Genomic DNA, 14,304 nt, shown 5'->3' with positions numbered 1-14,304 from the left:
AAAGAAATTAAAGAATAACATTGAATATGATGAAGACCAGATATACACGGAGAGGACCACAACTGGAATTAGAACTACATTCTTTAATAGATGCACTTTGGAAGACAGAAACCATATCTGCAGACCAGAAAGCCACAGTTATATACCCTGTATTTAAGAATAATGATCCTCTTACGTGCAATAATTTTGGATATCACATGCAAAATCCTAGCAACAGACTGATCCCAATAACTGAAGTACTAATTGGTGACTACCAATGTGATTTACACTCTTGGACAAATATATGAGAAGTTGTGGGAATGTAGTGTAGATGTCCACACATTATTTCTAGATTTCAAAAAGGTCTATGAGAGCATACACCAACACACAGTCCTAAATATAATGAAGGAATTTGAAATACAATCGAAGATATTCAGATTAGTTAAAATGTGTATAGACAGAACTTTGTTGTATAAGGACACCTGTAGTAGAAACTGAAAATTTTAAGGTGTTCATTGTACTGAGACAAGGAGGTGCCGTTTCATGTATTTTATTAAACAGAGTATGTAGTAAAGCTAAACCACAAAGGATCCAAATGCAGGAGGTAAACATTACTAGACTTGTCTTTGCAGATGATGTAGCATTAATAAGTAGTTCCAAATCAGAATTAATCTGAATGATACAAAATTATTACAAAATGGCTGAGGAAACAGGATTCTGCATTGTTAAAGAAAAGACAGAATATCTAATCATAAGCAAGAAAATCCACGTTTGGCTGTAGATGGATTCACTTTCATGACAGATGAACACTTCAAATACTTAGGGAGTCATTTTAGTAACAGTAGTGGAACAGATATTAAATAGATGCCCGTCTAGCAACAGTGACCAAGTCACTTTCTAGTTTTCTCAAAATCTTAAGGAAAAGATCACTTAGTACTAACTTCAGAATCCACTTGTCTCAATCGACTATCACACCAGCAACATTATACGGGTGTGAAGCATTGATATTTAGAAATAAAGAGGAAAAATAACTGTTAATATCCGAAAGAAAAATACTAAAAAAATTTTTTGGACCAGTATATGATGAAATAACATGGAATGGGCAATAAGAAAAATGAAGAATTAAGAGAACTGAATAAAAGCAATAATATCATCGACAATATAAAGAAGAGGAGGTTGACCTGGACAGGCCATTTAGCAAGAATCACGGAAAATAGACTGCCCATAATAGCATTTGACAGGACGATAGATGGAACTAAAGGATGAGGAAGGTCCAGAATTAAGTGGTAAGATAACATCCAGAAGGACACAGCTAGGATGAACAACAGCATCAAATGGACAAATACACTCGACAGAAAGAAATGTGAGAGGACCGTAGAGCAGTTGTGTGGTCGATAAGGCCCTTGCCACACGCAAAGTCAAGTGAAGAATATATACATACAATTTTTTGTCAGAATTAGAAATAATACACGTGTTACCCACATAATTAATATTTCTCATTATAGTATAGGTAAAAGTCAGTGTACCATAATGTATAAACTGTGAAATAAAACTAAGCGTACTTACTTCATTGGGACTGATGACCATAGATGTTAAGTCCCATAGTGCTCAGAGCCATTTACTTCATTGAGAGTCTGTCTCTAATCATCGCCTTCATCACAGCCTGTAGGCCAGCTTCCTCTGGATTCCATAACTTGTAGTAAAAACTGTAATCAGTGGTGAAATTTGGGAAAGAAATGAAATTTCAGGGAGAGGAAATAAAAACTTTGAAGTTTGCTGATGACAATGTAATTCTGTCAGAGATGACATAAAACTAGTAAGATGAGTTGAACAGAATGGGTAGTGTCTTGAAAAGATGATCTAAGCTGAGCATCAACAAAAGTAGAACAATGGTAATAGAATGTAGGTAAATTGACCAGATGTGGAATGAAGTAAGTTAGGAAATAAGACACTAAACATAGTAGATGAGTTTTGCAATTTGTCCACCAGAATAACTGATAATGGCCGAAGTAAGAAGTATATAAACTGCATACTGGTGATAGCAAGAAAAGCACTTCTGTAAAAGAGATATTTGCTAACATCAAATATAAATTTAAATGTTAAATCAAACAATGGAAACTTCAGTTGGAATATCAACAATGTACGGAAAAGGGTAGATTGCTACTTGCCATAAAGATTACACATTGAGTTGCAGACAGGCACAATGGGAAGACTGTTACATATTTAGCTTTTAGCCTAAGCCTTCTTCAAAAAGGACACGGACACACACACACACACACACACACACACACACACACACACACACACACACACACACACACAATGTTCATTCACATAAGCAAGCACACCTCATGTATGCATTTGATTGCCAACTCTGGTAGCTCGGACTCGAATGCAGTCTTTCCTGATGGGTGTTTGTCGGGAGTGTAGTCTTGTACAGAAGCAAAGTGTAGAAGATAAGCAGTTTGGACAGAAGATAAAAGAAGCTTTTGAAATGTTGTGCTGTAGAAGAATGCTAGATTAAATAACTGGTGAAGAGGTACTGCATCATATTGGAGAAAATAAAATTGATGGCACAACTCAACTAAAAGGAATCTGTTGATAGGACATTTCCTTGAGAAATCAAAGATTCATCAGTTTGGTAATGGAGGGAAGTGTGGGGTTTAAAGTTGTTGATGGAGGGCTAGGCATGATTACAGTAAGCAAGTTCAAGTGGATGTACGTTGAAATAGTTACCTGGAGATGAAGACGCTTGAAGAGGACAAGACTAGTGAGGAGAACAGCACCAGAGCAGTGTTTGGACTGACGACCACTACAATAATACATGCAGTAGTACGGCTGCTGTCATATTCCAACCTGCACAATGAGACAGGTGTTCTACTATGTCCATTCTTCAATTTTTGTGAAAACAATATTCATCATCCTATTCCAAGCCACAAAAACCACAGTACAGGAAAGATGATAACAAGTCAGTGACCTCTCATAGGCTATGCTTATAAGAAAGAGAGAGAGGTAGTCAATAAACACTATTGTAACTGCTGCAGATGGTTATATTTTCCAAAAGAAAGATAAAAAAGTAATGTTTCAGAAAGATGGTAACAGGATGACCAAAACAGGAACAGAATGACAGAACTTGAGTGTTCAGCAAATTAACCCTAATTGACAAACATCAAAGGGTAATTGAGACTACTTTAAAGCTTGTAGTTACTGACAGTCTCTTAGGCAGACCCACAGACATATATCTGTGAACTGTAGGTTGTATTAGATTACTGTAGATATAAGCTCCTTTTTAATAAGTGTTTTTTCTGTTTCCATTGGAATACATGTAACTCATATACCTCGAAAAATTATCTTTTCTGTTTCCATTGGAATACATGTTACTCATATACCTCAAAAAATTATCATTTGTGTAATTAAATCAAATATCATCATCATTCATTAATATGGGAGGAAAGGGTGTGTGAATCCTACAGCATGAATGTTGTATTGCTTTAAAGAGAACTATTTGCAGTTTTATAAAAATGCATGTATGTTGTGTTATTGTGTATGACAGTCGTAAGTAGTGACCAAGGATTTTGGGAAGGAAATATACTGACGGAAAAAATTGCAACACCAGTAGATAATTCTTGTAGGATATTGAAATTTCAGGAGTACATTTGTCTAGGTAACTTTTGTAAATGATTAACATTGCAGGATCATAGGTTAATGTAAGTTTGAGATAAGCCATTGCAGATGTGATATGCTGGTACGTTAATAGCTGGTGTAACTGTCAGAATGTTGAAAGCAAGCATGCAAACCTGCATGCATTGTGACTACAGGTGCCAGATGTCAGTTTGTGGGATGGAGTTCTATGCCTGTTGCACATGGTCAGTCAGTGCAGTTTGTGGATGATGCTGGAGCTATCATCCAATGACAATGTGCTCTAATGAAGACAGATCTGGTAATTGAGCAGGCCAAGGTAACATGTCAACAGTCTGTAGAGCATGTTGGGTTACAGCTATGCTATGTGGGCAAGCGTTACTCAGGTAGAAAACACCCTCAGCAGTTCTGTACATGAATGGCAACATGACAGGTTGAATCGTCACACAGACGTACAGTTTTGCTGTCAGGACATATGGGATAATAATGAGAGTGCTCCAGCTGTCATACGAAATTGCAACCCAGACCAGGTGTAGATCCAGTGTATCTAGCACATAGACAGATTGGATACAGGTCCTCAACTGGCCTCCTCCTAACCAACACATGTGGCCATCATTGTCACTTGTAGAGAGTGAGCTTTCATCAGGAAACACAACAGACCTACACCCTGTCCTCCAATGAGCTCTCATTTGGAACCATTGAAGTTGCAAATGATGGCGGTTTGGGGTCAGTGGAATGCACACTATGGGGCACCTGGCTCAAAGCTGTCCTTGAAGTAACCAATTTGTAACAGTTTGTTGCGTCACTGGGATGCCAACTGCTGGTTAAATTGCTACTGCAGATGCAGTACGATGAGGCACAGCCATATGCCAAAAACGATGGTCAACCCTCTCGGTAGTGCCATGTGGCCAGGGCCTTGTGGCCAGTGCCATGTGGCCAGTGCCATGTGGCCACTTGGAGCCCAGTCTTCTTGTGAACATACATTCTTGTGACCGTTGCTGCTGGCAGTCGTGTACAATAGCTACATTCTTTGCCAAGTCTTTCTGCATTATTGCAGAAAAAACATACAGCTTCTAGTAGCCCTGTTACATGACCTCATTCAAACTCAAAAGATAACTAATGCTCATGATACAGCATGTATTTAAAGCGAACCTGATGTGCATTCTCACACCACTCTTATGCATCTGGTGTGCAATCTGAATAAGAATTGTCTTTGAGATGTAGAAACATGACTTCCAACTTTTGTTTATGTCTCCCATTTCCTTCTTGGTGTCGTGATTTTTTTTCCACCCGTGTATATCTTACTGTAGAGTTAATAAGAAATTAGTAAGCGCTTCCGAAGAAAACACACTACTTGTACAGTAATACACTGGACTTCAGGCAATAGATGGAACCGAGTGATAACTGGCAGCTTCTGATGGTGTGAATCCATCAGTTCTTGAACATCATCCCCATCCCCCTCTATATTTAATTGTCTGGCAAGATCAACAACTTCTTCCTTCATATTATCAATTTGATCAGTATCTGTTGCTAATTTCTTCTAGGTTTCAGCAGTGGGAAAAAAAGAAATAGTTTTTTTCCAGATTCCATTTAAAATTTTTTTGTAAAATTTGTTTTCAAGATTGTCCAATAATTCTCATGACATCTAAAACAGTGAATTTCTTCCAGATGTTTTTAACAGAGAGCTTTCTTTTCTCATGGCTTCATGAAGATGTGCAAATGGTTATCTCGTGCAGTTGGCTTTAAAGGTTCTAATAACTCCCTGGTCCATCAGTTGAAGCAATCTAGATGTATTCAGTGATAAAATACAACTTTCACATGAGTCAAAATTAATTAAAGTAACTGGAGGATGACCTGGTGCATTGCCGATCAATAGCATGACTTGAAACAGGATTTGTTGTAATTTGTAATAATATTTAGTTTCAGATATGAAGTTATGACCAAGCTAGTCCTCAAAGAGAAAAGCTGTCATCCAAGCTCCAACATTCGACTTCCAAATCACAGCAACCCAGCTTTAGATGTATGCTTTAAAGTTCTTGGATTTTTTGAGTGATAAACTGAAGAAGGTTTCAGTTTACCATCAGCAGCTGTTCACAGCATCCATCACTGTCAATCTATCTTTGGTAGCTTTGAAACGTGAGAAAGTTTTTCCAGATGTGCTGCAGGATGAAATGGGAACCAGTGTGTTGGTCATTGTCTCTTGTAGATGAATGATTCAGGTACTTGTTCCCAGCTCATGAATGGTATCCTGTTAAGAAAAATGTGCGTATTGTGTACACTTACCTTGTCAATCCTGATGTACTTTGGATGACTGTTTCTTAGTCTAGAATCACCACTGCTCTTGTAAGACTTTCAATGTCTTGTGATATCCATACCATATCAAGAAGCTGTTGTCAAAGTGTTTCTATGAACATATCCCAACATATTTATCATAATAGACGAATTAAAGTTTCATGGTAGTTGACATCTGTCACTTGCTGCTACAGTGCTGCCACATCAGTAGCCAGCTACTATTCAGTTTTAGGTGACAAACAAACATGGAGGATCATTTCACAAATGCTGTTAAAGTGTAATTGCGGAGCATTGTTGGAAGTGGCAGCAGTGAGGTATGTCAGAAGTGTGAGATACTTTGTTGACCACTGATTTTAAGTGATCGATGACCAAACTGCGGCAGATGATGCCTTTTGTAGCCCTCCATTACTCGTGTTGTAAGCTAACCAGAACCTCATGATGTGCGATGTATCCAACAAAACTGTGGTCAACAAACAGCAGCAGAACTAAAATCATGATCGCTTTGTTTCTGCCGATTAAAGCTAACCTTTAAGAGCATACTCCATACAGAAAAAATTCAGTTTCAGCACTGAAAGCTAACTGTAATTTCTTGCTATCCTTACTCTGGCTATGAGCTGCCATGTTACCAATCAATGAGCAATCCTCTTTGGTTGCTCTTGGATGTGGATTATAGGGGACACAAGCAGATTCTGAATGAAAAAAGAATGACAGGAAGAAAAATAAGAGCAAATAAAGAAGTCAATATGATGATGAAAATGACATGGAAAAGTATTAGAAATAAAAAAAATGTTTAAACCAATTAATTGAATGAAAACAATTATCAAACTCTTTTGATTACATTTAGAAAAGAAAAAAAATCACTACATTTCATGAGTTTTGAACCTATGACATTCCACACATCAATCTTATAGATTGACCATTGCATTAGGCCACAGTTCTGGGCTACGTAGTAATAACTTTGGTGATCCAGTCACAATGATGAATTGGCTTCATGCAATGTTACGTGAAGCTTATCTGATGTAAGCCAGCCTCTTTGATTATGATAACTGTATACGTGACGCTGAATTGCAGAAGTATCCAGTAGAGTTTGGTTAGTGCTATGTATGAACATGTGTATTTCATTAACATTGTTGTGTGCACATGGAGGTGCGCATGTGTGTGTGTGTGTGTGTGTGTGTGTGTGTGTGTGTGTGTGTGTGTGTGTGGTTATCATATGTGATGAAATCTGAAATTAAAGTGGCAGACCCATGATTCGGGATGCGAATAAGGAACTGGAAGTGAACTGACCAATTGTTGTGGCAGTTTGGCAATGACAGATGGTTCGGATGTGATGGTGAGTGCTCCGATTACAGGAAACCAGCTCCAATGTATGAACTGTCAACTGTTAAGTAATTTTAATTGGACTGTAGTGCAGTACTTTTTTGCTAAAGACTTGTTCCTTATCCATTGTTAATTTCTATTTAATTGTATCGTGCCATATATGCCTTGGCTAGAGGGCCTGAGCAACGAACCTACCAGCCTTCTGAAAATGTTTCTGTGTATCCCTCTTTCCTTAATTTTTTATCATAAATCTCCAGAGCAGTCTTCATGGTTATTTGTGTGCAGTTGCAGCAGCCTTTCATGATGCCAAGATCTGTTGTCACCCTTCACTTTCTTTTTTAAATTTGTATGTTGTTTCCACTGACAGTTAACTTATTCTTCATTCATAAAATCTATTACTCTGGAAAAGAAGTTACTTTTGAGTGCAATCTGATTTTGAATAGTGTGTGTTGATTTATTTCTACTTACCTGTTTAGTTACATGTGTAATATATATTTAGTTGCAAAAGTGATATAACATTAAATGCAGAATTTATTAATAAAGAACTTGTCATATGAAAGTTATGTAGTTAATGAGGATGATCTCAAAACTATGCAGATGTATTGTTTCAAGAAATCTGACACTGGAAAACTGTTTGTCATTTCTTGTAGCCAGAAGAGAGCATCAGTCAAGCCTGTCCCTGGTGGGGGGAAACCAAAACCACCAGCCAAACCCAAGAAGCAAGTAAAAGCAATGTATGATTATTCAGCGCAGGATTTAGATGAGTTGTCATTCCAGGAAGGTGACATCATTGAAGTAATTAAAGAATGTAAGTGATTTAGTTTTTACAAGGTTTGAACAATTGTTATTTTTTGTAGATAGAGGGAGAGCTATTTTTTGTGTGTGTGTGTGTGTGTGTGTGTGTGTGTGTGTGTATGCACATGTGCGTATACGCAAGTGGCATTAAATCTGCCCCTTTGTTGTCTGATGAGGGAGAGGCAGGATTACAAGCAAAATTTAAGCAGAATCCCTTGTCTCTATTTATAAGGTCACTTGGTAATCCCCCCCACCCCCCTCCCATCGGAGGTTCGAGTCCTCCCTTGGACATGGGTGTGTGTGTGGTCTATAGTATAAGTCAGTTTAAGTTAGATTAAGTATTGTGTCGGCTTAGGGACCAGTGACCTCATAGGATGATGGAAACCAAGGCAATGTTCTGCAATAGCAAATTGGTAGCCTGTTGTAAGAGTGTGTGACACTTATACTCAATACATAGTTCTCCACATCCTTGATGGTTTGAACTCTGTATGCCATGTCACAACAACATGATAAGTGGCAGTATGCCACCTTAAATAAGGATTGCCCTTCACAGATAGTAAAGGTTCCCTCTTACATGGTAGTCAAAAAATATATTCCACACCATGTTTCCAGAGAACATGAGTAATCCTGTTGTAATACTTCCTGTGTAAGGCAAAAAGGCTTTAGAGGTCTGGGGATATGACCTCTCTGGTAGCAGGATTGAGTTGAAGCAGTGGGTTGTTGTCAGAATTATGACCAATGTTTGGTCAAGGAAACATCATTATTAGTCATATGATTTTTGAGCAAACAATCTACAACTCTCATAGCAACACTTTGCAACCCCTCTCCCTCCGGCATATGCTAACAGTAGTAAACACAGCGGGACTGATGCAACAGGTGGCTAGTGGCCAGCTTGAAACCAGCGGCTGGGCAGGAAAGCTGATGCATGGAAGTTCATGGCAGCATGAGTACTGTCTTTGTATGGTTGCAGTTTATGGTGAAACATGCTGGTAGACACCTATTTCCTGCCACGATTCTTGTAGCAGAAGTCAGCCCTCAGCAGTGGTGTCCATGCTTGTTAGAATAGGTGTACAGCATCAGTGCACTACTCAGGTATAGATAGCTGAGCAGTTGCGCTGCCCTGGTCTTGAGCTGCTGGCTGCAAGGGCTGATAGTGTCTGGAGAGAGCCCAGACCTGGAAACACTTAAGTCTGTGGTGATGGACTTAAAACCAGTAATAGAACCATCATTGGTGGAGGCCAAGTCTTGTGGTAGCCTGCCCTTCATAGTTGATGCTATCAGGCCTTTGGCTGGAAATGATGGGTGTTTATGCACGTTTGGTGTCTACTTGTATTGCCATAGCACCACTCCCAACCACATGCACCAGAAAAAGCCGTAGTTTGGATGTGGCTCCATCATTCTGCTGTATTGACAACACTGAGTTGCTGGCCCTGCTTAGGCCTCCTATGTGGAAATCAGCTAGGGTTTTACTGTCTTTAACATAAGGGTGCTTAGGTCAGCTTTTTTTCTTGCCAGCTTCTGTGGCCCTTTAGTAACAACCACTGCAGTGTCGCTACCTTATTCATTTGTGACCGAAAATGGCTGTGGCACTACACAGCTTCCCTCTCTGGTAGATACTGGTCGCTTTAAACCACAAGGTTCATTGACTGCATGAGTTTGAATTGGTGTAGAAATTGTCAGAAATGCTCATATACAATTTTCCAGATACAACAACACAAACCTACTTACACCAAATATCTCAGAGACACAAGTATGCGCTTTTCATATGAGAAACAGAGAGCCTAGTTGCAAATTAAAGATCATGTGGTTAGGTATCAGACTGTACCAGTGTGAGACCCCAAAATATCTAGGAGTTCTCTTCATTGATCTCTTACTTTCAAGAAGTAGTTCATGAACTGCAGGTCAAAACTTTCCACCAGAAACAATCTTCTATGGAAACTAGCCAGATTGTAGAGGGGTAGTCAGTCTGAAACTATGTGAACTTCTGCAGTGGCAATAAGCTGTTCTGTGGCAGAGTATGCATGTCCTGTTTGGTATAATTCAACAAATGTAAACAGATGGACATGGCTCTCAGTGACACATAAAGAATCATAACAGGTCGCTTGAAATCCTGTCCATTCGAAAGGCTTTACCAACTCACAGGAACAGCACTACCCCAGATCAAAGAAAAATTGTTGTAAATGAGGAAAGAATGACAGTGGAGAAGCAGAGAATCCACCCCCTGTATGGGTATTAGCTGCAGTTGTAATGCCTGAAGTCAAGGAGGAATTTCCTTAGAACATTAAAGGCACTTAGAACCACTCCTGAAAAAGCTAGATTGTGACTGAGGAGGGCTACGACCTACCTTCCCCCTGTCTGGAAAACACTTTCTGAAACCTTACATCCTGACAGTATGAGCTAACAAGTAATGTTAACAAATTTCCCTTTCACGTTGGACAATCCCATGTAACCATTGGCAAATCTTCGACATGCTGTAAATCGTTTACATCCCTTATTAAGTAACACACAAAAAAATCACTTAAAGGACAATATTATTAATCCCATCGGTGCATTATAATGCAATTAAAGAATCTACTAACATCATAATCCGTGAGAAACACATTTTACCATCTGACATGGCCCTGCAGGCATTAGCAGGGATAGATACCAGGGAAAACACCAGACAACAGCCGAAGGACAATGCTTTGAATATTTGAAAGTTGTGGGGGGTACAGGCAAACACCATGTCTGTAATAAATGCCTTTTTTTTCTTACCTTCAAAATTTTACAACATTATTAACTTGATTTTAAAATAGTAAGTGAACATTCATTATCATGAACAACAAGATCCTCAATATAGTTTGTTAATGGAAGTTTCTGAAGTATTATTTCCACAGATCAAAGAACAGTTCTCAGAATCAATTTACAATGCTTAAAACTCAAAATCCCTTTCCAAGCAAAGGAAAAAAAAATACAAATTGCATAATGCAAGGTTAAATAAAAGATTCTAATGCAACATGGCAACACCAAAATTTTCGTAGATATCACCTGTGATATCTAAAGGCAATAAAATATTGATCAAAAAATTTTTAATTGAAACAACTTAAATGCAATAAAATCTGATTACTGTCAATGTACACTCAAACCCCGTAGCCACTACGATGTGCGCTGTATCACAAAATATTTTCCTTTCTTTTAAACACTTTACACCATAAACCTCCCTACATGTGATTTATACTACACCCAATGAATTAGGACAAATAATTAAGCATAGATGTTATAATTAACCAGGTATGTAATCTTTTTCTTTCAAATAAATAAAAAAACCACAAATCAACTCTTAATGTCAGTGATTACATCTGTTAAAGAAATATACAATACATGTCTTTTGATTTCCTCATGGTCATGCATTGTTGTGCACCGTGCTCTCCTTCAGGATCACATGCGGCATGGGAAAGATTTTGTACAATGTACAAAATGTTAACAAGGTGCAACCAACTTACACAAATTGCATACTGGGATTGTACGTCGATGTGGATGCGACTCACAAATCTCAAAACGGTTGAGGGAGTAGATGTGGAACTGCTGAACACTTCGACTATACCGCACCGCACCAAATAGCAGTATGGTGGGGTAGAAAAGAGACAAATCAACAACTGTTTGCAAGACAACCTCAGCAAGGCAGTAAGAAAATATTTGGAACTTTAAACTCTTGGGAGGGCCACACCAAACCACAGAATGACATCCCAAGCTAAATTATGAAAGTACTATCGGCGATTTCATCACAACAAGTAGAACTGTAAAATACCATTAGAAGTGAACTGCAAATACTGCAATTCATAAGCGTCTGACTGAAAAGCTCTACAGTCAATCTTTCCCTTACTACAAACACTTAACAGTACCTCCAAAATTGTCTCGTAGACACTACCAGAGTGTCAATTACTTGTTATAACTGTAGATAACAGAGTTTAACAAGCTGGGGCCAACTGAGATTCCTTACATACATACATACGTACATACATTAATCCTTGTTCCATAGATCATGAATATGATATTGCGTACTGATGTTGCACATGTTACTTTGACATAAGTTCTCTTTACACAAAATAATTAATTAATTAATTAATTTAAAAAAAACAGTTACTAAGTCATATCTAAGAATTCATCTATTGAGTAGGAGGAGTTGTCATTCAGAAATTATTTTAATTTGCTTTTAAATGTTGATTGGCTATCTGTCAGACTTTTAATACTATTTGGCAAATGACCAAAGATTTTTTTGTGGCAGCATAATTCACCCCTTTCTGTGCCAAAGTGAGATTTAGTTCCAGAATAGTGTATATCATCCTTTCTTCCAGTGTTGTAGCTGTGCACCTTGCTGTTATTTTTGAATTGGGATGGATTACTAATGACAAATTTCATAAGTGAATATATGTATTGCGAAGGTACTGTGAATATCCTGAGTTCCTTAGATAAATGTCTGCAAAGTGATCTTGGGTGGGCTCCAGCTATTATTCTGATTACATGCTTTTGTGCAATGAATACTTTCTCTCTTAATTACAAATTGCCCCAAAATATGATGCCATATGGAAGCAGTGAATGAGAATAGGCATAGTAGGCTACTTTACTGATATGTTTATCACCAAAATTTGCAATAACCCTTATAGCAAAAGTAGCTGAACCTAACCGTTTCAGCAGATCATCAATGTGTTTCTTCCAATTCAATTTCTCATCAATGCACACACCCAGAAATTTTGAGTATTCTGCCTTAGCAACAGGCTTCTGTTCATAGTCTCTCTTTATCAATGGTGTTATGCCATTTACTATACAGAATTGTATAAAATGTGTTTTCTCAAAATTTAGTGAGAGTCCATTTGCAAAGAACCACTTAATAATTTTCTGAAAGACTTTATTTGCAAATTTCTTCAGCTGATTCTTGCTTCTTGGGTGTGATTACTGTACTTGTATCATCAGCAAAAACAACTAGCTTTGCATCTTCATGAATATAGAGTGGCAACTCATTAATATATATTAAGAACAATAAAGGACCCAAGACAGAACCCTGTGGGACACCATTCTTGATACCTCCCCAGTTAGAGGACTCTGCTGCTTTTTGCAGACTATCTGTACCGTTAATTTCAACCTTCTGCATTCTTCCGGTTAAGTATGAATTGAACGGTTTGTGCACTGCCCCACTCATACCACAATACTTAAGATTATCTAGAAGAATTTCATGATTCACACAATCAAAAGCCTTTGAGAGATCACAAAATATCCCAATGGGTGATATTTGGTTATTCAGTGCTTTTAATATTTGATCAGTGAAAGCACATATAGCATTTTATGTTGAAAAGCCTTTCTGAAAACCAAATTGACATTCTGTTAGTACTTCATTTTTACAAATATGTGATGCTACTCAGAAGTGAGGTTGGGCAGTAGTTGTTAGCATCAGATCCGTCCCCTTTTTTATGCAATAAGACAAGCAATGATTCGGTTCTTCACTTGGTTCCACCTTCGGTCCAAACAGTTATTTAGTTTAAAGCAGCTAAACAGATGACAATGCCGATATCAATGCTCGCCTCCCAAGCTGCGCTCTAACTGGAGACTGTAGTACCAAAGCAAAGCCTACACCACTCACAAGTCTGATATATGCGCCACCAATGTGCACCATTTTAGAATTATTATGTTTGGTTCATACACCAAACTTGCGTAATTCTTCATTGGAATCCAAGGGCAGAACCAGGAAATCACTTTTCAGCCCTTGAATGACCACACGATATCACCATTGGGTAAACACTGGCCCTCCACACTAGGATCTTTGAGCCCATGGCGTTCTGTCCCCAACCGACAGCTTCTGCAGGGCCCACTGACAAAGCGGACTTGCCCTCCATCACCGACGTCGCTCCTCACACACAGTCCTGAATTAACTCACAGCAAGCCTCTTCTTCCTCCTTCTGTCCACCTCCCAGTGCGCAGGAAGCCAACTCCCAAAAGATATGTGATGGCCAGAGACTCCAATCCGATCTCGATATTGACACCATGGTGAGCATTGAAAAGGCGGGTGGTTTAAGAAAACAAAAAAATTTAAATAGCGAGCTGTACCGGCTCACCGTCAGTCACAACAAATGTTCACCTGAAATGATGAACCCTCTAATACCATTGCCAACAGATACAGAACAAGCTGAATGTGATACTGGAAAATTCTGTCATCTCTTAACAAGTCATTTTCAACAGTACATAGTCAGACTCCATTGATCCTTTATCCCGCATCTGGCCATCCTGATTTAGGTTTTCCGTGATTTC

At 38.5% G+C, this 14,304-nt stretch overlaps 1 protein-coding gene across 1 annotated transcript in view; it reads left to right on the top strand.

The window, feature by feature from the left end:
- The window catches only part of LOC126263654 (unconventional myosin-Ie-like), a 390,931-nt gene that overhangs the window by 368,761 nt on the left and 7,866 nt on the right, over positions 1-14,304 (top strand). Inside the window, exon 23 of the mRNA XM_049960758.1 lies at positions 7,881-8,038. Within this exon, the coding sequence (XP_049816715.1) occupies positions 7,881-8,038 (158 nt within the window). The remainder of the gene's footprint in view (positions 1-7,880; positions 8,039-14,304) is intronic.

Source organism: Schistocerca nitens, chromosome 6, assembly GCF_023898315.1.
Source record: "Schistocerca nitens isolate TAMUIC-IGC-003100 chromosome 6, iqSchNite1.1, whole genome shotgun sequence".
NCBI lineage: Eukaryota > Metazoa > Arthropoda > Insecta > Orthoptera > Acrididae > Schistocerca > Schistocerca nitens.
Note: the sequence above shows the minus strand (reverse complement) of the source record. Positions and strands in the feature narration are given on the sequence as shown.